The sequence below is a fragment of the Ailuropoda melanoleuca genome, chromosome 14 (assembly GCF_002007445.2).
Source record: "Ailuropoda melanoleuca isolate Jingjing chromosome 14, ASM200744v2, whole genome shotgun sequence".
In the NCBI taxonomy this organism is placed as follows: domain Eukaryota; kingdom Metazoa; phylum Chordata; class Mammalia; order Carnivora; family Ursidae; genus Ailuropoda; species Ailuropoda melanoleuca.
The window spans coordinates 41,847,799-41,871,480 of NC_048231.1; the positions used below are offsets into that span (position 1 = coordinate 41,847,799).

Genomic DNA, 23,682 nt, shown 5'->3' on the forward strand with positions numbered 1-23,682 from the left:
TTCTTGTTCATATCTGTCCTGATGGTACTAACCATCTTAAGAGAGAGATAAAATGGAAAAGTAAATCCATAAGCAAGTGGCTTTGTGGTAGAGCCCTGCTGAGAGGCGTCAGGACAGAGGGGCAGGGCAGGTATTTCCGGGCCACCTCAGGTGGAGGTGTGTCTGTGGGAGGGCCCTGAGGCCTCAAAACCCCTGCCCTTTCTGTCGTTGGGCTATACCAGGGACTTTGGTGAGCTGAGGTTAGTCAGATGACTTTTGGGCTGGGCAAGATGGGTAAGTTACATTCTTTTACAATTCTCTGTAAATAATTGAGAGCAAGGTTTTCTTTTTCTGTGGCTTTTCTGACATTACTGTGATATTGTTAATACGTATGAAAGCCCTTTGCTCAATTTTGAATTGTAGAGGGAACAAAGTGTATTAGTCACTTGTATTGTATGTGGGTATTAAGAATGCTAATTAATGCCCTTAGAGGCCAGACTCAAGGGGTTATTTTATTTGTAGAAGAATTAATACAGATTAACGGGTATTAACTTAACTGCATCCCTGTCTGTAAAATTTCAGCCTTGGCTCTAGTTTGTAACATTGTAATTTCTCTCTGTCTCACACGCTTTTAGTGACATGTCAATCCACGATGTGTCGGTAAGCGCAGCTGAGACGCAGGCCATTGTAGAGGAGGCCCTGGGGCTGCGGAAGAAGCGACAAGCGCTGACCATGCGGGAGAAGGAGCCAGACCTGAAGCTGGTGCAGCCCATCCCCTTCTTCACGTAGGTCACCCGGCTCTCTGGGGGTGCTGGGTCAGCCTCTGGGGCCTGCGCAGGAGGGAGAGGCCCTGAGGCCTGCTGCTGGGCTGATGTGAGTGGGGGTCGGGTGCACGCCAGACAGACACCTAGAGGCGCGCACGTGCTTTTGGCCACCAAGAGGCAGGCCAGGACTCTCCCAAGTATGCCCAGCTGAAGTCTCTCTTTGCTGTTGCGTTCTTGATGCCAGCCACCTGCCACATCCCTGCAGGCCCCCTCTCAGTCTGCCCTTCCCAGAGGGGAAAAGGAAAGTAACATTTGCCAAGCACTGGACAGGCGGGAACTAGGTTCAGAGCAGTCAGATGGTGAATGGAGAGTCTGGAGTTGATCCCAGATGTGGGCTCCATGGCTCTTGAGCCCCTGCTCTCCCTCCAGGGCCACGCGGGGTGCGCTGGAGAATGGGCCTCCGCATAGCCCTTGTGAGTCCCAACAGTGTGTGAGAGGCCCCCCAGGGAAGGGAAAACTGGTATTGGCAGCTTCCCAGAGCTGGGATCACTCAGCCCCTTAGTGTGATTTGGTGTGTGGTTTTTGTTTTTAAAATTCTGACTTCAAATCTTGACTCTTTAAATTTAGCATGCCTTGACAGCAGTGTTCTCATACTCAGGGGCATTGTCCCATAGTGGTCTGTGGCTCCCACCCTGGATCAGACAGACCTGGGGCCAGTCCTGGCACCCCTAAGTGGGTGACCCTAGGATGCTACATGCCACTTCTTTTTTTTTTTTTTTTAAAGATTTTATTTATTTATTTGACAGAGACAGCCAGCAAGAGAGGGAACACAAGCAGGGGGAGTGGGAGAGGAAGAAGCAGGCTCCTAGTGGAGAAGCCTGATGTGGGGCTCAATCCCAGAATGCCAGGATCACGCCCTGAGCCGAAGGCAGATGCTTAATGAACGACTGCGCCACCCAGGCGCCCTGCTACATGCCACTTCTAAAAGCAGGGAGAACAACCCTCTCTTACAGAGTTGTTGTGATAGTGAAATAAACAGCTGGGGGCCAGCACAGAACCAGCATTTCTGCACACACTCAGGAGGGGCTGCTTTTGATCTGTGGTACAACTGCCTGTGTATGTTGAGTGTCCCAGGAATGTCTTCCCGCCCGGACCCTGACATGGTCAGGAAGTTGGGGCTACTCTCAGACTCTTGTCAGATGCCCTTCCCATTATTTTGTCAGCTGGGTCAGGAGCCTCATCCTGTCTGAGTGTGGACTCCCTAGCTGAGACATTTGGGAGTTTGGGAAGAGCCCTGAGTGCCTCCCCGTTACAGAGCAGGAGGGGAAGGCCTGAGAACGCTGGAGAGGGCTGGAGAGGGTCCTGGTGATAGGACTAGAGAAGCTGTGAACTGGTGTGGTGGCCACCCTCATGCGCAGGGAAGGCCAAAGGGAAGCATGAGGGAGATGGGCTAGGCTGGAGGAAGCCTTGCTTGGCAGTGAATTCTGGGATTGGGTTACTAGAGGAATGGTGTACAGTCCCTCTCTGGGAGGAAAAGGGTTTGGGCTTTTAAAATAACCACAGTCTGTCGTAGGGCTGGGCACACTTCTCCCGCAAATGACCAGGTGGTAAATGCTTTAGGCTTTGTGGGCCAGGTACCGTCTCTGTTGTATATTCTTCTTGGGGTGTGTGTGTATGTGTGTGCATGTATGTGTGTTGTATGTAACAACCCTTTAGCTGGCTCTTAGCTTGTGGGCTATATAAAACAGGCTGTGGGCCACAGTTTGCCACCGTTTGGTCTATTCAGTGCCCACTAGACAAGGCATGAGTAAATGAAATTGTGTACTTAAGGCATTAGATGTAAGATTCTTCCCCGGGTGCATGTAGTGTTTACTGAAGACAGGGAAAGAAATGGTAGGAGACCCCTTCCATTCCTAGGAGCCTCTGTTTGGTTAGATTCTGGATTTTAGATCTTCCATTTTCATTCTATCCTCAGCATTTACTGGATGCCAGCTTCATGCCAGGCACCATGCCCTGTGCTGGGGACTCAGCATGGTGGGCGTGGTCCCTCTTTGGGGGCTATCTGAGGGGTAGTCAGTCATCCAGAAGAAAAGGCACATGCCCCAAGCTGATGAACCCTTTGAGGAGAGGAGCACAGCACCTTGGGGGGAGCTCATAATGGGGTCTGCACTGCTTTGGGGGTCAGGGAAGGCTTAGGTACTGGAGTTAGAGTCTGACAGAGGAGTGGCATTGACCAGGCAGAGAGGCTGGGATTGGGGTGAGGGCCTAGTTTTGGGGCCGAGAGAAGCCTGTGCAAAGGTCCTGTGGTATCCAGGGGTCTGATTTTGTTTGCAGAACTGAAAGAATGCTATCATGGTGGGAGGGTCGGGGTGAGGGTGGGGTGTGAGATGAGGCCAGGTGTGTTGGCTAGGTCAGGCCATGCAGCACCATGAGGCTGAGGGTGTGGTGTTCAGCCTGAGAGCATGGGAAGCCATTCAGAGATGGGTGGATGGATATATCATACCACATCATATCATACCACAGTGCAACAAATAACACAATGTTAAACATGAGACAAGAGACGCTCTACAACATAACACACCACACCACAATAAAACACACACGTGAAGCAACACGTATCACACAGCATACAACATGGCACATAATAAAACACACAATGGTCTTGGTGTGTGGGGACTCACAGATGATTTAAAAATTCGGCTTTGTAGGGAAGTAGCTTTTGAAGTGAGTCAGTGGTTTTCATGCCTGTCTGGTGGCGTCTGAAGGTGCCTGGGGCTGAGGTGCTTCAGGGCTTGGGCCAGGGCGAGGGGAGGAGGCTGCTGGGCCCTGCTCCCGCTTGGTCTGTCCCATCTCAGTGGTTTTAGACTCAGGATTTTGTCTGTAACCACATGACAAAACCATGAGCGCTCCTGCTTGCCCTCATGGAGATGGCAGCCTTGGGGCCATCTCTGCTGCCTCTCTGTAGGCCAGCTGGCCCTGTGCTTGGAACACCCAATGCTGGGTGCTGACCAGGTGCGGTGACCCTCTCCTTGCAGCTGGAAGTGCCTGGGAGAGAGTTTGCTGGCCATGTACAACCACCTCACCACCTGTGAGCCTTTGCGGCCCAGCCTTGGCAAGAGGATTGACCTGTCCGACTACCAGGACCCCAGCCAGCCTCTGGTGTCTTCTGTGGTGGTGGCACCTGTCAGCGTGATCCAGCCCAGCCCCGTCACCGCCAGCCCGGCTGTGGCTGTGGCAGAACCTGTGCTCTCCTATGCCCCCGTGGCCGCGGCCAGCTTCCCGCTGCACAGTCCCAGCCTATTGGAGACCGGCGTGCCTGTGGGTAAGGAGACCTCCTGGGGTCAGCTTTTGGAGAGGCCCCATTTGTGGGGCAGGAGTAGGTGTTGGGGTGCCCTGGCCTCCCCAGAGGGATGGGTCTTGCTGATGCTTCTGGCCCAAGGTTTATTAAGTGGGAGCCCCCCGGCTCTGCAGGGGAGGCCCAGCCTGCTCATAGGGCTGTGGCTGCTTAGGAGCCACTTCAGCAATGAGGCCGCTGAGGGGAGGGGGTCAGAGCTCAGAAATGCAGCTTCTTGGGACTGCTCAACTCCTGGCTGCCAAGTCCTGGCGGAGGGGGCGCTCCTCTCGCTTGTAACATGTGAGCCGGCGGGGCCCTCTGCTGGTCCTGCTCTGCTACTGGCCATGCATTGCTTGTAGGACACTGAGTTTTTGGACCTTAAGAAAGTCAGCAAAGTTACCACTATATGTGGTAGTATATTTTTTAATGGTTTTATTGATTTTTATTATCAATGAAGTGGTAACAAAATTTCAGACAAAAGTTCCCAAGCCTTTTCTTGATTTCTATGTCCCTGAAAAAAAAAAAACCACTATCTGGCCATTGAACAAGTTTCTGAATGAATGTGTGTATGGTGGTTCTAACTTTTTTTTGCTTAATCATACATGACACCCCTCTGCTCTCTGTATAATTCTCATGATTCTCTTGTTCACGTCTGTCATGGGGTGCTCGGAAGGTCCTGGGGGGTGGGCAGAGTTAGTGTTGCTGCCACTTGCTCTGTCATGTCCCAAGTACACGCACTGATGCACCAGAGGCTGTCACAGCCAGCCGGCAGGGGTTTAGGGGAGGGACTGCGGGAGACCCTGGTGTTCTGTAGCCCTGGAGAGTAATCTTCACATCTGGCTTGTGGGTTCAGGGAATTTGAACAAAGTGTGAGTCAAGTGTTTTGAATTTGAAATTAAGTCTACTCAGGACTCTTGTTAAAGAAAAGATGGGAGGTTTTTTGAACTTTGGAGATGAAGATGAAACACACTGGTAGAGTTAGAAAATTAGGGGCACTGATGTGCCTGTGGTGTGTTGTCTTACCCCTGCCCCTTGTAAGATTTCAGTTTGCACTCTTTGTGAAGGTGATATTTCTGGGGGAGATAAATCCAAGAAAGGAGTAAAACGGAAGAAGATTGCAGAAGAGAGTGGAGAGACAGCGAAGCGGCGGTCTGCCCGTGTCCGAAACACCAAGTGCAAGAAAGAAGAGAAGGTAGACTTCCAGGAGCTTCTGATGAAGTTTTTGCCGTCCAGGTACCATGCACGCTTTTTCTCATTTGTGAAAACAAGCAAACCTACAAACCTCCAGCCTACACCATGGATAAAGTTTCTCTTTTCATTGCCTCCCCCTCCTCTGGGCACCTCCTTTGTTTTCCCATAACATCTGTGCCAATGGCCAAAGCACAGATCTCACTGGATTGGGATATGGGCTTTTCTCACTTCTCCTCCCTCTGAACTTCCTGAAGGTAGGAATCATGACTTACAGATCTTTCAGAGAACCAGATACTCCCTGGGCCCTCAGGAGATGGATGGATCACCGAGCTGGATGCCACTCACTCATGTCCTCATGCACACACAGACACCGACTTGCTGGGAGGCCTAGGGCTGCTGCTTCTTGGGTGCAGACTCTGGGAAACCCCACAGAAGGGAGCACCCGTTCCACTTCAGGAAGTGTGCATGTGCTTGGTTTCTCCAGGCTCAGTAGGGTTCCCTCGAATTCTGAGGAGGAGGAGGACAGGCTTATAAATCCTTCCTTGCTTTCACCGGTTAGTGTTCTCAGAGAAGCCCTGCGGGAGGAGAAGGGTCCAGGCTGCCCCTAGCTGGGAGGTGCCTGGGCGCCTGTGCTCCTTAAGTCAGTTTTCACCAGTGCTCCTGCTTTTTGTCCTTGTCTCCCAGCTCCTCCAGAGGCTCCAGAACCCTCGATTACTCAACCATCCCAGCCACCATTGTTTATGGTACCAGTGCATGGGCCTAATGCCTCCTCCCCTGCCCTTAGCTGAGTGGAGAGAGCAGTTCTGTTTCTGCTGCTCCATCATCTTGCTGCTGTCTGACATTTGGTGGATGTTTCTTGTCTGCTGGGGCTTCCTCTCCTATCCCCTGTACCTTTTTATGCCTTCACAGTTTCGGGAGTGGAGTTTGGGAGCTAACCATGTGTGTTCAGTATGCATCCTTTTTTTTTTTTGAAGATTTTATTTATGTATTTGACAGAGAGAGAGGGAGGGAGAACAAACCAAGGGAATAGCAGAGGGAGAGGGAGAAGCAGGCTCCCCACTGAGCAGGGAGCCTGATGTAGGGCTTGATCCCAGGCCCCTGGGATCATGACCTGAGCCAAAAGCAGACATTTAAGCGACTGAGCCACCCAGACGTCCCCTTCAATATGCATCTTTTTTTTTTTTTTTAAAGATTTTATTTATTTATTTGACAGAGACAGACAGCGAGAGAGGGAACACAAGCAGGGGGAGTGGGACAGGAAGAAGCAGGCTCCCAGCAGAGGAGCCCGACGCGGGGCTCGATCCCGCAACGCTGGGATCACGCCCTGAGCCGAAGGCAGACGCCCAACCGCTGTGCCACCCAGGCGCCCCTCAATATGCATCTTTAACCAGGAGTCCTTAGCTGGTGGTTTGGCATGTGACAGTTTATTTTCAGGGGTGACAACATCCACGAGCAAGAGGAGGAGCTAGAAGCTTTAGGTGGATTGTGAATCCATTTTACGACAACATTCCCAGTTTTCTCATTTGTTGCCTTTCTTTCTGGGGTGAAAGTGAAGTGCTTGGAAATCAAGGTGGTTCTCTGTAAGTGGAGGATACGGTTGGTGCTCTGATAAATTCCTCCTCGGGGTTAGTGCCGGGAGCAGATCTCCCTTCAGGAGAGCTGCAGGATGGGGCTGTGGTTGCTGATGCCAAGGGATCTGAGTGACCCATCATTTCTCCATCTTCCCCTCAGCCCTGCTGAAAGGGTCTTACTCTTTTTTTTTTTTTTTTTTAAGATTTTATTTATTAGAGAGAGAGCAAGAGACCACAAGCAGGGGGAGCGGCAGAGGGAGAGGGAGAAGCAGGCTATCCCTGATGAGCAGGGAGCCTGACTCGGGGCTTGATCCCAGGACCCTAGGATCATGACCCAAGCTGAAGGCAGACACTTAACTGACTGAGCCACCCAGGCACTCTAAAAGTTTTTTAAAAGTAATCTCTACATCCAACATGGGGCTTGAATTTATAACCCGAGATCAAGAGTTACATGCTCTACTCACTGAGCCAGCCAGGCGCCCCTCTTGCCCTCTTTATGTGGAATGCCTCCTTTATCTTTATTTTAATTGTTGGTTTCCATCTGCTTCTTCAAATGGCCAGGCAGGGGCAATGTGAGAGCTTGCCCAGAGTAGTCACCCCTGGGGGGGTTGTGTGCCTAAATAAATGAAGCCCTTGAAGAGTGCCCTGTTTTATGTGTTTATGCCCCAGGGCTGCTTGGTTGAGGGGAAGCTACAGGTTGGCCAAAACGTGGTCCTTGGGAAGTACTGAAAGAATGGTCCTCCCCAGGCCCAGGGCTTTGTGGGGAGCCATGGAGGGCCTAAGCTCGGAAGGGCCTTCTGTGCCCCCATACTCCACTCACCCCACTTTCTCCTTGCTTGCTGGGCTCCCCTTAGGTCTTAGAACCTACCTGGTGCTCTTCTGGCCTGTGCCTCTCCACCTGTCCCTGTCCTGCTTCTTTGCACAGCCAGCACCTTTTCCCCCTCCACTGTCCATGGACATTATCCCCTCTGAGAAGCCTTCCTGATTCAGCTCTCCAAAGGATGTTCCCTTTGACCCTCTGTCTTAAGCACTCTGTGGTGGTTGGTCCTTATTTGGGCTCTTTGTTTCTGTGTTTCTGTTAATTGTCTGTCTCTCCCATTTAGAAGGCCAGCTTACTGTGGGCAGGCTTTGCCATACTCATAGCTGAAGTCCAGGGCCTGACACATGCTCAGTAATCAACAGTCCTCTTGGTGGAATGACTGAACGGGTGAGGGTATAGATTAGATGCCAGCTCACAAAGGCATGGAAAGAGGCAGAGCCTCCCAGAGGCCTGGATTTTGGACCCCTCTGTCCGCTTGCTGATTGGCATCTTCTTCTGTCTTCCTCTTTCATTTTTCTAATTGGAAGAATTCAAGTGCTTGTGTCAGAATGTGTTGGTATGGCTTTTGTGATTTTGGTGTGTTCCATGCAGGCTGAGAAAGCTGGACCCCGAGGAGGAAGATGACCCATTTAATACTTACGAAGTCCAGTCAGAAGCCAAACTGCAGAGCTTCCCGAACATCGGCCCTCACCGACTGTCATACGATTCGGCTACGTTCATGGAGTCTGGTAGGAATTGAGCAACTTGATCATTCACTGTTGGGAAGTCTTCCTCCCATTATCCTATAGCCTGCTTAGGTTTTGTTCTGGGAGAATGGTTCTGGGGTGATATTTAAAGCATGGTCAGGGGTTTGCGTTTATTTGTCTTGGGCCTGAGCTCCGTGGTCCGCTGGGAGGTCTGCTGAAGTGTTAGGCTCATACTTGACCATGCTCCCTGAAGGATGTGTGCTTCCCGCCGAAGCCAGGGGCGTGGCTTTGCATGGTGGAGGCCCGTGACACAGCTGTTGAGTGCGCATCCTGAGGCAGACGTGCAGGTTGACCCTCTAGTACCCACCGCAGACCCGGGGCGGGGGGGCAGAGAGGCTTGCTCCCAGCCGGTGAGGGCTGGAGGCAGGGTTGGGGCCCAGCAGCCTGGCCTCAGCACCACCGTGTGGGAGGACACAGGAGCTCTTCTGCCTCTGCGCCTGCCCTGCCCCGCCCCACCCCTGCCTCTCTCTTCTCCCAAAGAAAACGGGAGACCCTGGCATGAAAGGTGCTTCATTCAAGTCAGTTGTTTCTCCCTCCCCGGGCAGAGAAGCAGGATGTACATGCGTTCCTGTTGGAGAACCTGACCAACGGGGGCATCCTGGAGCTGATGATGCGCTACCTGAAGAGCATGGGCCAGAAGTTCCTGCTGAGGTGGCCACCGGGCCTCACGGAGGTTGTGCTCGGCGTCTATCACAGCTGGAGGAGGCACAGCACCAGCCTGCCCAACCCGCTGCTGAGGGACTGCAGCAACAAGCATATCAAGGTCTGGCCGGGGGCCTCTGGAGGGCTGGGGCCGGGGGGTGGGCACGCGGACCCTCTCTGGGTCTGGGGTTGCTGTCCCGTTGAGCCTGCTTGGCTGCATCCGTTTGTGGGCCAGAACCTGGGCCTCTGGGGAGTCATGGGACCTGGTTTGTGTCTAGAGAGATCCCTGGTGGCTGAGTGGAGGCTGCACTCGGAGGTGAGGGTGGGCACGGGGCCATTAGAAGGCTGTTGCCGGGCGAGTGACAGTGATGGCAGTGGGGTGGAAGGTTCTGGAGGTAGAGCTGACAGGATGAGCTGTAAGTGGAGGTGAGGGAATGAGATGGTGGACAGGGCTTCTAGGGCTGGCCCAGGCACCAGGGCTGGTGGTGGGATGGCTTACCGAGGTGGAGGAGAGCCAGTGGAGAGAGTGGGCAAAAGTGAAACATTCAGCTGTGTTCCAGGTGCCAGGGACTGTTACCAATTTTTTTAGCGGGTGAGAAGATAGAAGTGCAGAGACTAAATAGGTTGCTTAGGGAAGTGGTGGGGCCTGCTGTCAGTAGGGGGCTGACCCAGGCTCAGCCTACCCGCTGACTGCACTCCGTACCACAGGCTCCTCCATTCGGAGCTTCCTGAGGCTCAAGGGAACACTGGATGCTCTGGTCCCCTTCTCCTGTTACAGGAGGAAGGCTGGATGCCCGGGAGGGTGCACTGGGAGCCTTTAGAGCCCATCTGGTGGTCTTTCTGGCTGGGGGCACAGAAGGTAGAAGAGCTCAGGGGGTTTGGCAGGTCCTGAGGGCCATGTGAGTCTATACTCCCTCCACAGGGACAGCTCAGGGACTGCATCCTGCCAGCTGCTGCCCATTAGGCCTGCTCCCTGAGGAGCAGTGTGAAGTGGCTGGAGGAGGTGAGGCTTTGGTCTCCAGACCAACCAGGTTGGTTATTTCTCAGCTTTGCCCACTTGGCAGGTGCCTCCTTATTGCTGAACCTCAGCTTCCTTGTGACTGTGGAGGTGATGTCTTACCCAGCCACTTTTAAGGCTTGAGTCCTATAGTATGGACGCAGCATCAGGCCTGACATTTGGCAGGTGACAGAGCTGCTTCTTCCATAGGCCTGTCCCTTAGGACTGAAGACAGGTCTCCAGCTCCTCCCAAGTCTTGTCCCAGTATAGATCCATGTGCCTCTTTTTATGTCCTGGCAAGTAGCCACTGATTATAAAATGGAAAGGAGATTGAAGAAAGAATTATATTTTTATCAAAGTAAATTTTAGTTTCATTTCATCCCATGCCTCACCCTTTGATGCTTCTTTGTGACTCCATTCCTGACCTCCTGGTGCCTGTCCTGCAGGATATGATGTTGATGTCTCTCTCCTGCATGGAGCTCCAGCTGGACCAGTGGCTGCTGACCAAGGGCAGAAGTTCTGCAGGTAGGAGGCATTCTGTATTCTGTTGTAGGAATAATTTTCTCAACCCTCAGCAGCCAGGAGGAAATGGGAGTGGGGAGCCTGACCTATGGAATTCAGACTTATATCTGCAGTAGCCACATTTCCTGGGTTGGCTTGTTGGATTAGGGAAAATCCAGGGTCTCAGAGAAATCCTTCGGACACTCAAGAAGTAGTTAGTTATAGCTGAGCCCCCAGAGGGAGCCACCTGCCTGCTTTTTCTGTTATTCAGGATTGAAGGAAGTAGGATCTCAGATTTCTCAAGTTATCACCTGACGCTTTATGTGTCCCAATAATTTTCCTAGATGATGTGACTCATTCTGACTTTTAAACCACTACCTGGTGAACAAAGTTCAGTATGTAAAATGTGGGCCCTCGGGGTCTCTGCATCTCTGTCTGATTTGTCTGACTTCTCTGATGCTTGCCACTTGAAGAGCTGTAAGGCTCCAGGGGGCTCAGGGTACTCCTGACACTAAAGCAGGGTGGTGAGGGCTGAGGGCAACCTCCAGGGAGCAGAAGGGTGGCTGGAGTGTACACATGAAGTTGACTTGTTCTGGCCTGAATGGTTTTCAGTGTCTCCTCGGAACTGCCCTGCTGGTGTGGTGAATGGCAGGTTTGGGCCTGATTTCCCAGGAACCCACTTCCTGGGGGACCTCCTACAGCTGTCGTTTGCCTCATCCCAGCGGGACCTGTTTGAGGATGGCTGGCTGGAGTTTGTGGTCCGCGTTTATTGGTTGAAGGCTCGGTTCCTGGCACTGCAGGTTGGTTCTGTGGTCAGCATTCCCTGATACCCAAAGGGAGGGGAGAGAGCTGGATGTATTGTTGAGGATATGCGTGCATGCGCACGTGACAACTGCCCAGCGCTGGGCTCAGCGTGACGAAGTGGGATGTGGTGGGGAATCTTGAGACCTCAGATATCCCAGCATGCCCCCCAGTCTGTACAGCATATCAGCACGACCACAGAGCTCTGGAAGGGATCTCCTGTGCACCCTGTAGACCTCCTCACTCAGGATTGCCTTGGGGTCTTGAACCCTTTGCCTTTGTTTTCCTGAGAGCGCCTGAATGAGTGCACAAATGGATCCAGAGCTTTCTAGAAGGGAAAACCACCTATCTTGTATGAATTCTCAGAAGGCTTCTCAGAGCCTGGTCTGGATGGCCAGGGTGCACTGGCTATTACCCAGCACCTCACATGGAGGTACCTGGCGTACTGTGGTAGAATGAGTAAGATGGTCATAGTTGGTTCTGGAATTAGGACAGGCCTAGGTTCTAATCCTGGCTCTGCTATTTATTTGCTTATGATCTTGAACAAGACACTCAGCCATCCTCAAGTGTCCTCAGTGACTTCATCTGCAACATAGGGTTAAAGATACCTTTCCTTAGAATTGTGGTGTGAAGTGATCATTCGTTTGTTCATTCATTCAACAAATACTTGTTGAGCCCCAGGTGTGTGCCAGGCCCCCTATTAGAATGTATAGCAGTCACTGGACAAAACCACCCTCTTGGTGCCTACAGTCTAGTGGGATCAGGCAGGTAAGGCACATGGCACAGCACGGGCAGTTTCCTTCCTTCTGCCCCTATCCCTTGACTGCTTTTCCTCTGACCAGGGAGACATGGAGCAGGCCCTGGAGAACTATGACATCTGCACAGAACTGCTCCAGAGCTCCACTGCCATCCAGGCTGAGGCAGGGACTGAGCAGAGAGACATCATCATCCGCCTGCCCAACCTCTACAATGATTCGGTCGTTTCCTTGGAGGAGGTGAGTGGGAGTTACTTAATGAGGTTTTCTTGGTCAAAGATTTATTCTGGATTGGCCCAGTTAGACCAGGCCTGCCATGTCCGTGTGGAGCAGGAGAGTGGCCCATGTGCTGATCGGGGCTCCTTCCTTCCAGGGTAGGGTGAAGGGGGGGCCTGGGTGAGGCAGCCCTGGTGCATGAAGGCACCTTGGACTCGCGGGCACACCCCCCTGAGGGACAGCTCGTCTGGCTGGCAGAGGGCAGGAATGGAGGGAGCCCTTCCCTGGTAAGATCTAGAGTGATCATTGCTCAGCTCTCTGGGCTGCATGCTGCAACAGCTCCAGCAGGATTAGAGGGAAACTGCTGCAGAAGCCTGCAGTGCTGGTCTGGCAGTGGGTTGGGTCAGTAGTACGGGGCACATATGTCAGGCTCTGTCCGGTTCTGATCCTGTTCTTACTGCGCAGCCTCAGACCCTGCCACAGTTCCACAGCTATGACACATCCACAACAGCTGAGTGGCCTTCAGACTCTGACAGAATTTTAATTTTCTGGGCAAGGCCAAGTGCAGTGCCCCTGCTGCCTTCGTTCTGGGGGTCACAGCAGAATTCCTGCGAGGAGAGGTTTCTGTGGGACAAGGCTGTGTGTCAGCCTCTGGACCAGGGCTCTCCCAAGTCTCCAGTGGCCTCTGGTTCCTTGGTTCCAGGAGTCTGGTTCGCTGTCCAAGTATTTTGGGAGAGAATTTTCTGAAACCTCTCTGTTTTTGGGGTAGTTTTTGTTTTTTGCTATTTTTTTAAGGTACTTAAGTAATCTCTATACCCAAGGTGGGGCTCGAATTCACGACCCTGAGATTAAGAGTCACGTACTCCTCTGACTGTGCCAGCTAGGCGCCCCATTTTTTGCTTTGTTTGTATTTAAAAGAATTAAGTGCCTTGACCTTAATAGAAGTACTTTTTTTTTTTTAAGATTTCATTTTTTATTTATTCGATAGAGAGCATGCACAAGCAGGGGCAGTGGCAGGTAGAGGGAGACGGAGAAGCACCCTAACAACTGAGCCATCCAGGCGCTACCTAATAGAAGGACTTTTTATAAAGCGTTTGTTTAATGTAAGTGCTGGTGTACTAATACGGCGTCTACTTCCGTACTCCTCAGCTGGGTCCAGTAGATGCAGACACTGGCCGGATTCAGAGAGGATGTGAGGGGTTTGTCATTGGGCAGCATGTCTGGGCCTTTTCCAGATTGATAAGAACCTGAAGTCGCTGGAGCGGTGCCAGTCCCTGGAGGAGATTCAGCGGCTCTACGAGGCTGGGGACTACAAGGCCGTCGTGCATCTGCTTCGCCCCACCTTGTGTACCAGTGGATTTGACCGGGCTAAACACCTGGAGTTCATGACTTCTATTCCGGAGAGGCCGGCCCAGCTGCTGCTGCTGCAGGTGTGTGCTGCCACGGTCCCCCTTGCCCTGACCTCGTCCCTTCTTTGCTTGGTTGTGAGTTTCTTCTCTGGAGGCTTTGATGTGGCCCTCAAGAACACGCACCTAGAAGAGAAAAATGGGAGTAAAAACTGCTGACTGGCACCCAGGAAGATGCTGGTTAGAAGACATGGCCAAGACTGGGGGAGAGCTGGAACCTAGGAGTGCAGGTTCCAGGGTTCTATGTGGCTCAAGGTGAGCCAATACTTGAATCGGATTGTCTGCCTAGCCCACGGGGAAGGACGAGTGGTCAGGATGGCACCCATCGATCCACCTGTTTGTTCATCTGCCCGTCCTTTTATATTACCTTTGAAATTAAGTCTTGAGTAGATGTTAAAAAAGACAAACTATACAGTATAATCAAGATCAAATAAATACCCATGTACAATCACGTGGTTGAGGAAAAAAGAACACCACTGTGGTGTTTGAAGCTGTGTGCCCCCTCGGCTGCCTCCGTGCCTGCCTTCTTCAGGAGGCGAACACTTACTGAGCACTGGGCATCAGGATCTGCTGGGTGCCAGGCAGTTTCTCAATCTCTCTGTGCCTTGCTTCCTCATCTCTAGAATGGAGACAATCGTTGTCCATCCCTCAGACGCCCACTGCAGGGGTTCTACAAGTTATTGTGTGTTGGCACCATGCCTGGCATGTAGCAAGTGCCGTATGGGTGGGTGCTGGCTCTCACCCGTGCTGTCATCCTTGGGAAGCGTGGGGTTGGATGATAAACACGGATGGTGATAAACATGATGTGCTTAGGGGCGTTGGGTGGTCTGGTGTCCTGTCTCTTATGGTCCACACACTAATCACGTTTTATTTATTATCTTACTGGGTCCTTCCCCTTCAATTTGGAAAGAGAGCCCAATCTTCTCCCGGGCTTTTTGCTCCCATTATGTGAGACATTTCAATTAACTTTCTTTTTTTTTTTTTTTCTTATATCTAGCTTTTTTTTTTTTTTTAAGATTTTATTTATTTGACAGAGAGAGAGAGACAGCCAGTGAGAGAGGGAACACAGGCAGGGGGAGTGGGAGGGGGAGAAGCAGGCAGCAGGCTCCCAGTGGAGGAGCCTGATGTGGGGCTCGATCCCAGGACTCTGGGATCACGCCCTGAGCCGAAGGCAGACGCTTAACGACTGAGCCACCCAGGTGCCCCTCAATTAACTTTCTCGAACTGGGAAACAGTTAAGAGGTGCAACTGTAGAAGCAGATGAAGGCATCTCCATCCTGGTGAAAGGGGAGGATAGAGTTGGTTCCGGGAAGGAAAGGGAGGGTGGGAGGGAGGAAGGGAGGTTCCAGTTCCTGACAGAGGAGGGTCAGGCTGGCCCATGCCAAGATCAAGGGATGAAATGTTCTGACCTCAGTTACCATGGCAGTTACCATGGGGGTGGGTTGGGGGGGGATGGAGGAGTGTCCAGCGTGGCTGCCTATGGGAGGGATGGCTGGGTGTACCAGGGAGGCCATTAGCTGGGGAGAAGGAGGGAGAGGCTAGACCCCACTGCGCATGTTAAGATGGCCCCAGCGTTGAGATGTCAGTCTGCTCCTGTCGTCCAGGGCCCCTGGGTGTGGCAGGGCACTCCACTGATGGGTTGGGTGGGCATTAATACCTGAGAGGGCTGTGGTGAGGCCTGGGCCAAGTGCTGTGGAAGCAGCTGGTTTTTATTTTGAGTGACTTTTGGTTTTTCCTCAATTTCCCATTGAGGGGGTGTGTTTTCTTATTGATTTGGAGTATGTTTTACATTTTAAAGATATTCTTTCTTTCATCAAATGTTGCAAATATTTTTTCTCAGGTTGCTTTTAAATTGTGGCGCTTTTTTTTTTGACGTTTAAGAGTTTTGAGTTTTATGTTGTTAAATCTTATATTTTTAAAAGTTTGCGATTTTGTTCATTATGCTTAGATAGTCTTTCCAAGACCGGAAGAATATTCGTCCACTCATTCCACATACATGGATTGAATTCCTGTAGTGTGGTTGCGACTGGACAGGGGAGAGAGGCCCCCTTTGGCCAAACCTCTGTTTTAGAAGGGAGGCAGACAAGAAGCATGTCAACGAATAGATAAAAAGTATATTTGCCTTTGCTTTCTTCTAGTGACGTGAGTTTTGCATTTATTGTGCTTCATCTAGCTTTCATGGAATGTGTCTGCGGAGGGGTCTGATTTGGAATCTTCCCTTCTAGCAGTATATGGCTCTCTTTCCTTGTTTAGGCAAGCTGCCCTTAATGTTCTTCGATATAATTGTGTAGTTTTTTCCTGGTTCAATTGATTCTAAGTTCTTGGTATTTTTGGTTGCGACTTTGAGCAGGATCTTTTTGTTGGTCGTTATATTTTCTAACTGTACATTTCTGGTTTATAGGAACCCTGTTGATTTTTGCATGTTTATTTTAAATCTAGCCACTTTGCTGCATTCCCATTATTTCTGATAGTTTCTGCTTGTTTGGGGTAGACGATCATGTTGCCCCAGTCGGCGGTGATTTGGTCTCCTCATTTGTTGGCAGTTATTCTTGTGCTTTTGAGCTCTTTCTAGCCCTGAGCCCTGGGGATTATGTCACATTAGAGCACTGCTGGTGGGTCCTTGTCTTGTCCCTGACTTTCATGGCAGCGCTGGCTGCACTTTCATGTCTATAATCTTTATCCTGCTACAGAATAAGCCCCTGCCCCTTGCATGATTGGTGTTTGATCCGGAGGGGTCAGCTGGGGCCTTTGGGTTCCATGTCTGTGCCCCATAGGCTGCTTCATGCCTCTGGCCTCCTGCTAAAGAGTGTTGGCTTTCTCTAAAGAAGCACAGGCCCCGTTTTCCTGGCAATTAGGGCTTTTAAATTAGAGGTGGTTTTGATCTGTGTTCAGACATGGCAGCACATCCCAAAGGCAGCTTGGGGCACCCCTGTCTGTCACTTCGGAGAGTGGCAGTGGCGTCCATCGTGTGAGGCTGCGGCCCGGCCTCAGCTGCAGCAGGGGCAGAGCCTGACAGGGCAGCGGGCAGCAGGTGCTTCCTGCTGCTCTAACAGGCCGCCTGTCTCGTCTGCACATTCACAGCCAGCCTGAGTTTCCCCACACAGCAGCATGGGGATGAAAGCAGCTGAGACTGAGATGCTTAAGTGGGTTACGTTCTGGAGCAAAAGGAGAGGGAGCTGCACAAAAAGCAATGGCTCCCAAAGGGGAGGTTTTAAAATCGCATGGTGTGCTGAGAGCTCCCGCACGTGCCGAGCGGGCTAGTACAGCAGCCCGGTTCCTGCTCCCAGTCCCTTGCTTCACCTGCACACCTGGGGACGGCGGGCACTCTTCGAACTGTGACCTCAGCGCCGTCTGGCTGGTTGCCCTCCTTCACAGAGAGAGTCCCTCCCTGGCAGCCTGCCCTCCCTGCCGAGACCCCTCCAGAGCCACGGTGCCAGATGAGTGCATGACTGGGTGGCCTGGGGCCCGGTGGCTTGGGGTGAGAGCTGACAGAGGTGCTGGGGTCACTCAGTCTCACCTTGGCTGCTCGCCGGCTCTGTGGCCTCATCCGTGTCCCAGCTTTGTAAATGAGGAAACTGGGGTACAGAGGTCAAGCCCCTTTCTGAAAGCCCTCTGGCTAGCACACGCCATGCTGTGCTTCCCCTCACAGATGCCTCAAGGCCTGTGGAACGCCTCCGCTTCCCCTTTTTGGACTGCCCCTCAGTCCTGAGGACCAGGCATGGAGAGTGCCATCACGGTCCTCTCGTGGTATGCCCTCCTCCACCTCCTCGCCCCTCCCTGTGCTCAGGACTCCTTGCTCCGGCTAAAGGACCACCGACAGTGTTTCGAGTGCTCTGACGTGGCTTTGCACGAGGCCGTCCAGCAGATGGTGAATGTGAGTGAGTCTGCAGCCAAGGAGGAGTGGGTGGCCACGGTGACCCAGCTGCTGCTGGGCATTGAGCAGGCGCTCTCGGCTGACAACAGTGGCAGCATCCTGAAGGAATCGTCTTCCTCCACTGGCCTCACCCGGCTCACCAACAATCTCATCCAGGTAACCCGCCTCTCCTTCTTGCGGACATCCCCTTGCTTCATAGCTCACCGGCTTACTACAACCTCGGCATCCCAAGGGGATGTGTTGGCTGCTCTGGCTGCAGGGAGTGGGCACCTCGGGTGGCAGGTGGCGGGTGGCTGTGCACTGGCTGCACACCTCCCTGGGGCCGGTCGGGTCTGGGGGGTGGAGAGTGCTGAGCACTTGGCACCACAGGGTTCTTGCAGACCACCCCTCCCCAAGGGGTGGAATCAGGCTCAGAGCAGGAGGCCCTGATATGTGTGCAGTGAGCAGGAGGTGGGGCTGGGACCCCAGGCCCTCTGTGTCCCCACTGGGGCTCTCCACCACACCACATCAGCCTGGCTCTCAGAGCCAAGGGTGGTCACAGCACTCCATGTTGTCCAGGTGAGCTTCATACCAGGGAACCTTCCTTAAGCTCTTTCTCCTGACAACAACTACTCAGGCCGTCAACAGGTCCTGCCAAATCCATGTCCTTAACGTCCACATTCTTTGTTCCTCCTCTCCGTCTGCAGTGCTCTGCCTTAGCCCAGGCCACCGCTGTCTCCTCTTTGAACTGTGCAGTTTGCTCCCCGCAGTCCTTGCCCCCTCTGCCCTCCCAGTGCAGCCAGCACCCCGACACGGAAATACCAGTGTACTCCTTTCTCTCCTCAGCCCTTCATAGTCCTCCGGGTTGCGCATTACCCAAGGTGCATGATTTCACCCAGCCTCCTTTACTCCTCTTTCCCTTCCTTGGCTGCCTCTGGGCCTCTGCCTGCATGCCTGTCCTCTGCCACAACTCCTGCCCTCTTCAGTATTGGTTCCACCACAGCCACTCACCTGGAGTGTCACCCCCACTCCAGGAAACCTCAGAGTTCTCCTCTGTCCCCACCCTCTCCTCTGCGACCCCACTGTGGCCCTCATTTGCTTTAATTGCAGCGACCATACTGATTTTAATTCTTAATTTTTTTTTAAGATTTTGTTCGTTTGTTTGTTTATTTGAGAGAGTGAGAGCGAGCAAGCGTGCACAGCAAGCAGAGGGAGGAGCAGAGAGAGAGGGACAGACAAGCAGACTCCATGCTGAGCGTGGAGCCCAATGCAGGGCTCAGTCTCACGACCCTGAGACCATGACCTGAGCGAAAATCAAGAGTTGGCTGCCTAACCAGCTGAGCCACCCAGGCGCCCCTGATTCTTAACTCTTGAGTGGCTTGTCTGTGGCTCTCTTCCCCCTGCGCTATCAACTCTCGCCTGCCCCACTTACCTCTGTAACCCTCACATCTGGCATGGGCCCAGCGCACAGTAGGTGCTGAGGGTGTCAGGAGCTGTACGTGACATGAGGGGGACTGTCAGAGCTGGCTCCTCTGATGCCTGGGCTTACCTCTGTTGTTGGGCACCCTGGGACTCTGATGATGTGCTGGAATGCTTCTGGGTCAGTGTCCACACCTCTGCCCTGAGGAGTCATCCCACAGGGTGGGAGGGACAGCTGGCCCGCCTGTGACACCCCCGGTTCTTCTCCATCTCCCAGGTCATCGACTGCAGCATGGCCGTGCAGGAGGAGCCCAAGGAGCCCCATGTCTCTTCAGTGCTGCCCTGGATCATCCTGCACCGGATCATCTGGCAGGAAGAGGACACCTTCCACTCCCTCTGCCACCAGCAGCAGCTACAGAACCCAGCAGACGAAGGTGGCAGGGAATGGGTCTGGGTGGGGGTAGGCCCTGACAGCCTTATCCAGGTTCTGAATGGACTTAGGGCTCAGTCAACAGGATTCTGTGCGGCACTCAGAAGCAACAGAAGCTCCTTCAGGGCGCTGATTGTGCAGTGAGGTCAAGAGGCAGTGGTGTGTGGTATTTCATGTCTGGTGCCGGTGGCAACACAGAATGACAGCGTGGCGAGTGCTTACAAGGAGCGCTGACACTGCTCCAGGCAGTCTTACACTTGTGAGCTCCTTTAATCTCCGAGGCAGCCCTGTGAGATGGGCAGCCATGCGCTAGCCCTTGAGCTTAACCACCACGCTCTGTGGCCCGTACTGGTGTGAGCCCATCAGGGCGGGAGTGCGGGTAGCTGGAGGGAGGAATGCAGTGAGCACAGGTTCCAAATCCCAACTGTCACATCTTGGCTCTGTGACCTCTCAGCCTCTATTCCCCAGGTACGTGCTGGGAATAATGATGCTTATCTCAGAGGGTTGTTCTGAGGACAAAATGAAATAATAAAGCTGTCGTTTGTCAAATCAGTGCCTGGCACACGGGGGTGCTAAATGATGAGTAGTTATATACAGGAAGCTGAAGAGGCGAGCCCAGGACTCTTCATGGAGGTGATACTTGAGCCAGGTCGGTGCAGTGTAGGAAATATGGTGAAATGAAGAATTAACAATAACAGCTAAATGACATTTAAACAGATTCCGTATCATTCTACCAAGTGGTAGAATGTTCTTAGATTTTCTGTCTAGAGTTGGCCAATGACATAAAGTTTTTACATAGCTGAGATTTTAATTCACATATTTATGTATTCAACTAAGCTTCAGATTAAATTTATTGGGAATTTTTCCTCAGTGATTTGAAAAATCAGAGAAGTGGAAAGGAAAGAAAGTCATCCCTATTCCAAGGACCTAGAGAAGGCCAGAGTTAACGTGCGATTTGTTTCCTTCCATTCATTCTCTCTAGCTTCTCTAACTCCCGCGATACTTCTCAGCTACTCACCGCATGTCAGACCTCTGGGAATAAGGCACTTCACTCTGACAGATTGATGGTGGGTTGAGACAGACCAGAACACGCACAGTGCCAAGCCAGCGTGGCCCGCTGAGAGAAGGGGGCTTCATGCTGCCCGGGTGGGGTTGGGGGGGTGGTATTGGGCTGAGGTTTGAGAGCAGAGCAGGGCAGAGGGGGGCACTGGGGAGACGGAGGAGCATGAGCAGGGATGCAAGAGAGCCGGGCCATGTGGGTTGGACGTTTCTCAGTCTGGGAAGGGCCAGGCTGAGAAAGGCTTTCAGGCCCTATTTGATGAAGCTGTTTCAGTTTTGCTTGGTAGTCTTTGTAATGCTGATGAGCGGTGTCCTGCTTTACTGAACCAACCCCCCTGCTGACCCCTCAGGATACCCGCAGCATTTCTCTCTTATAGGTCACACTTCGGTGAGCCTCATGTGTACCTTTTTGCCTCTGCCTAATTGATTTTTTGGATAAATTTCTAGCATCTTCTGAACTTTTGACAAGTAGTACCTTTGTATTTTCCAAAAGGGTTTTAATGGTGAAAAAAAAATGAGATTTACAACTATGTTTATTGTTTTTCTTATAAATATAATACAAAAAGATTCCTGAATTAAGAGTATCCTTTCCCCTCTCATTGATTATGCAAACAAAATATAATTTAAAAAAACCTGCCGGTAAGCAAACAAGGAAAGGGGGACAGTGGAATGCCATCACCTTGAGAGGGTAGGCCAAGGAAAGAATCCAGGATTCTGGTGGACTGGCAACAGGTGTGGTTCCTGTCCCCTCCTCTGCCACTGGTAGGAGAGCTGAGGGAAGATGGGAAGTTGGTAAAATCCTGGGAAATATTATTATTGTCCTCTCATTTGTAGAGAGAGGGCTAGTGGGGAAGCCCCTCCATGTGACCCTGGGCTTGGCAGAGACACAGGAAGGGCTCCTGGGCCCTGCTACCTTCCAGTGACCAGCCTGCACTGAGGGAAGGGGTGCAGGGATGAAGCACATTACTGGTTGGGTGGTGAGGGGTGCGGTGTAGGCTGGGTGTAGGGTTGTCATATTGAGTTCTCTGAGCCAGGTCACTGGGGATCACTACTTGCTAATGGGAGAGGAAGCAGGATGGAGCAGAGGGAAGTTGATCTGTGCTTCAGAAGGTCTGACCCAGGCCTTGGCCAATCTGGCAGGGAGCTCTGGAGCCAGAGAGGCCCATCAGAGCTGTCATACCATGTTGGACTCAAGTGGCCAGTCTTTATACTCCCATCTTGCTCAGTCACTGTACATGGACTCCTACAGGAAGTGCATGACCTTGGGTGAAGTGCGTCCCTGCAGCTACAGAAGACCCTGGAGGAGCTGCCAGCTGGGGGCTGTCTGCTGACTGCATTCCTCTCAGTGGGTAGCCAGTCCTACCTTAAAGGGCATCTCAGAGAGAAGACGAAACCCAGGTTCCCCAGTGACGACTGTGTGTGGTACTAGCCCAGTGATCTCCCTTCTGCCTCCACAGACACAGGTTACAGAAAAGTGGACTGAGAGCAGCACCTATTTTAAAATTATGGCTTTAAGGAAAGGACACATTGATCTTATATTTGGGAGAGTGCTCCAGAAAATTCACTGGTGGTATGTTACTTACGTAGTATGGAGGAAGTGCCCTAGCAGACCATGAGCAGGGTAGAGAGAAGTGACATGGCAAGTGTGCTGACATATTGTCCTGCCGCCAACCCTGTGTGGGGGACGAGAAAGAAATAGATGAACTCAGTCAGGAAGAAAACTTAAACCAAGGAACAGAGTCAGGGGCCCTGTAACGATTTACCCAAGAAATAACTTATTGAAAATTTTGAACTAATAAGCAGAATGAAATGAAAAGGAAAATTGCAAAACTAAGGGAAAACATTGCAAACCAAGCCTCACTGTTGTAAACTAATAAACCAGACCGTGAGGGGCAGAATGAGTGTGGCTAGAACTGAAAGCAGGGATACAGTTCAGAGCTAAAAGCGTTGACGAGGGGCGCCTGGGTGGCACAGCGGTTAAGCGTCTGCCTTCGGCTCAGGGCGTGATCCCGGCGTTATGGGATCGAGCCCCACATCAGGCTCTTCTGCTATGAGCCTGCTTCTTCCTCTCCCACTCCCCCTGCTTGTGTTCCCTCTCTCGCTGGCTGTCTCTATCTCTGTCAAATAAATAAAAAAAAAATCTTTAAAAAAAAAAAAAAAAAAAGCGTTGACGAGGAGGATGGATGTGGGAAACAGGCGGTCCCGTGTGAGGATAAATTGTGCTTCTGATGGAAAGACTCTAGCAGTGAAACAGGACAAGCAGTCAATGTGCTGTCAAATCCAGGAATAACATGAATTTCTCTGTAATAAAAACTGAATGTGCAGATTCAAAGTGTTCAGTATATCCTGTGAAAAAATTGATACACAGCAAGATATATCTTGGTTAAGGATCTACTTTAAGAATAAAGATTTTTTAGATTTCTAAACTGAAAAAGCAGTTTATCTTCATGGGATAAAACATGAGACTCATTTCAGATTTCTCCCTAGCCGCATTCAGGGCAGTTGAGGTGATAATTTAAAAGTCTACACTGTTCTCAAGGAAGGATGGTGCAAACTAGACCTCTAGCCAAGTTGTTTGTAATTAATAGTGGTAACAGACATTTATAAACGGGGATTCCAGCTTCCGTGGGTGCTTCTAAAAACACCACTGGAGGATGAAGTCAGTAAAGCAACATGAGTCAGAATGAAATTCGTCAGGAGTGGAAAAGCCACGGGCAAGAATTTGTGATGAGCACCAAATCCATTTAGAATTGGAATTGAGAGAAAGCAACTGTGCTAATTATGGTCACAGAACAGAGTGTCAGTGTTACAAACTTTGAAGTGCTACAAATAATACGTACAACAAAATTGGGAGAAAGAAAGGAAGTGTTACAAGCTATCATCCATCTTGTATAGTAGAATCACTTGATGCTGTTGGAAATGGAAACTAAAGGACCGACGCGGCTTAATTTCTTCATGATTTTCTGAGGGTTTTTTTTTTTTAATCCATGCCTTTCATACCTCTTTTTTTTAATTTAATTTTTTTATTAGAGCGAGCGTGCGAGAGAGCGTACATTAGCGGGGGGAGGGGCAGAGGGAGAAGCAGACTCCCCGCTGAGCAGGGAGCCCGACATGGGCTCCATCCCAGGACCCCCAGGACCCCGGGATTATGTCCTGAGCTGAAGGCGGACGCTTAACCGACCGAGCCACCTAGGCACC

At 51.6% G+C, this 23,682-nt stretch overlaps 1 protein-coding gene across 2 annotated transcripts in view; it reads left to right on the top strand.

Moving 5' to 3' along the window:
- Positions 1-599: 599 nt before the first annotated feature.
- Positions 600-23,682, top strand: part of CABIN1 (calcineurin binding protein 1) — a 125,024-nt gene continuing 101,941 nt past the window's right edge. For both annotated transcript variants that reach the window (XM_034642006.1, XM_034642007.1), the window contains exons 1-11: positions 600-764; positions 3,779-4,065; positions 5,142-5,310; positions 8,251-8,387; positions 8,951-9,168; positions 10,491-10,569; positions 11,158-11,345; positions 12,189-12,341; positions 13,553-13,747; positions 17,511-17,753; positions 19,273-19,429. In XM_034642006.1, the coding sequence (XP_034497897.1) occupies positions 619-764; positions 3,779-4,065; positions 5,142-5,310; positions 8,251-8,387; positions 8,951-9,168; positions 10,491-10,569; positions 11,158-11,345; positions 12,189-12,341; positions 13,553-13,747; positions 17,511-17,753; positions 19,273-19,429 (1,972 nt within the window). In that variant the 5' untranslated portion in view covers positions 600-618. The remainder of the gene's footprint in view (positions 765-3,778; positions 4,066-5,141; positions 5,311-8,250; positions 8,388-8,950; positions 9,169-10,490; positions 10,570-11,157; positions 11,346-12,188; positions 12,342-13,552; positions 13,748-17,510; positions 17,754-19,272; positions 19,430-23,682) is intronic.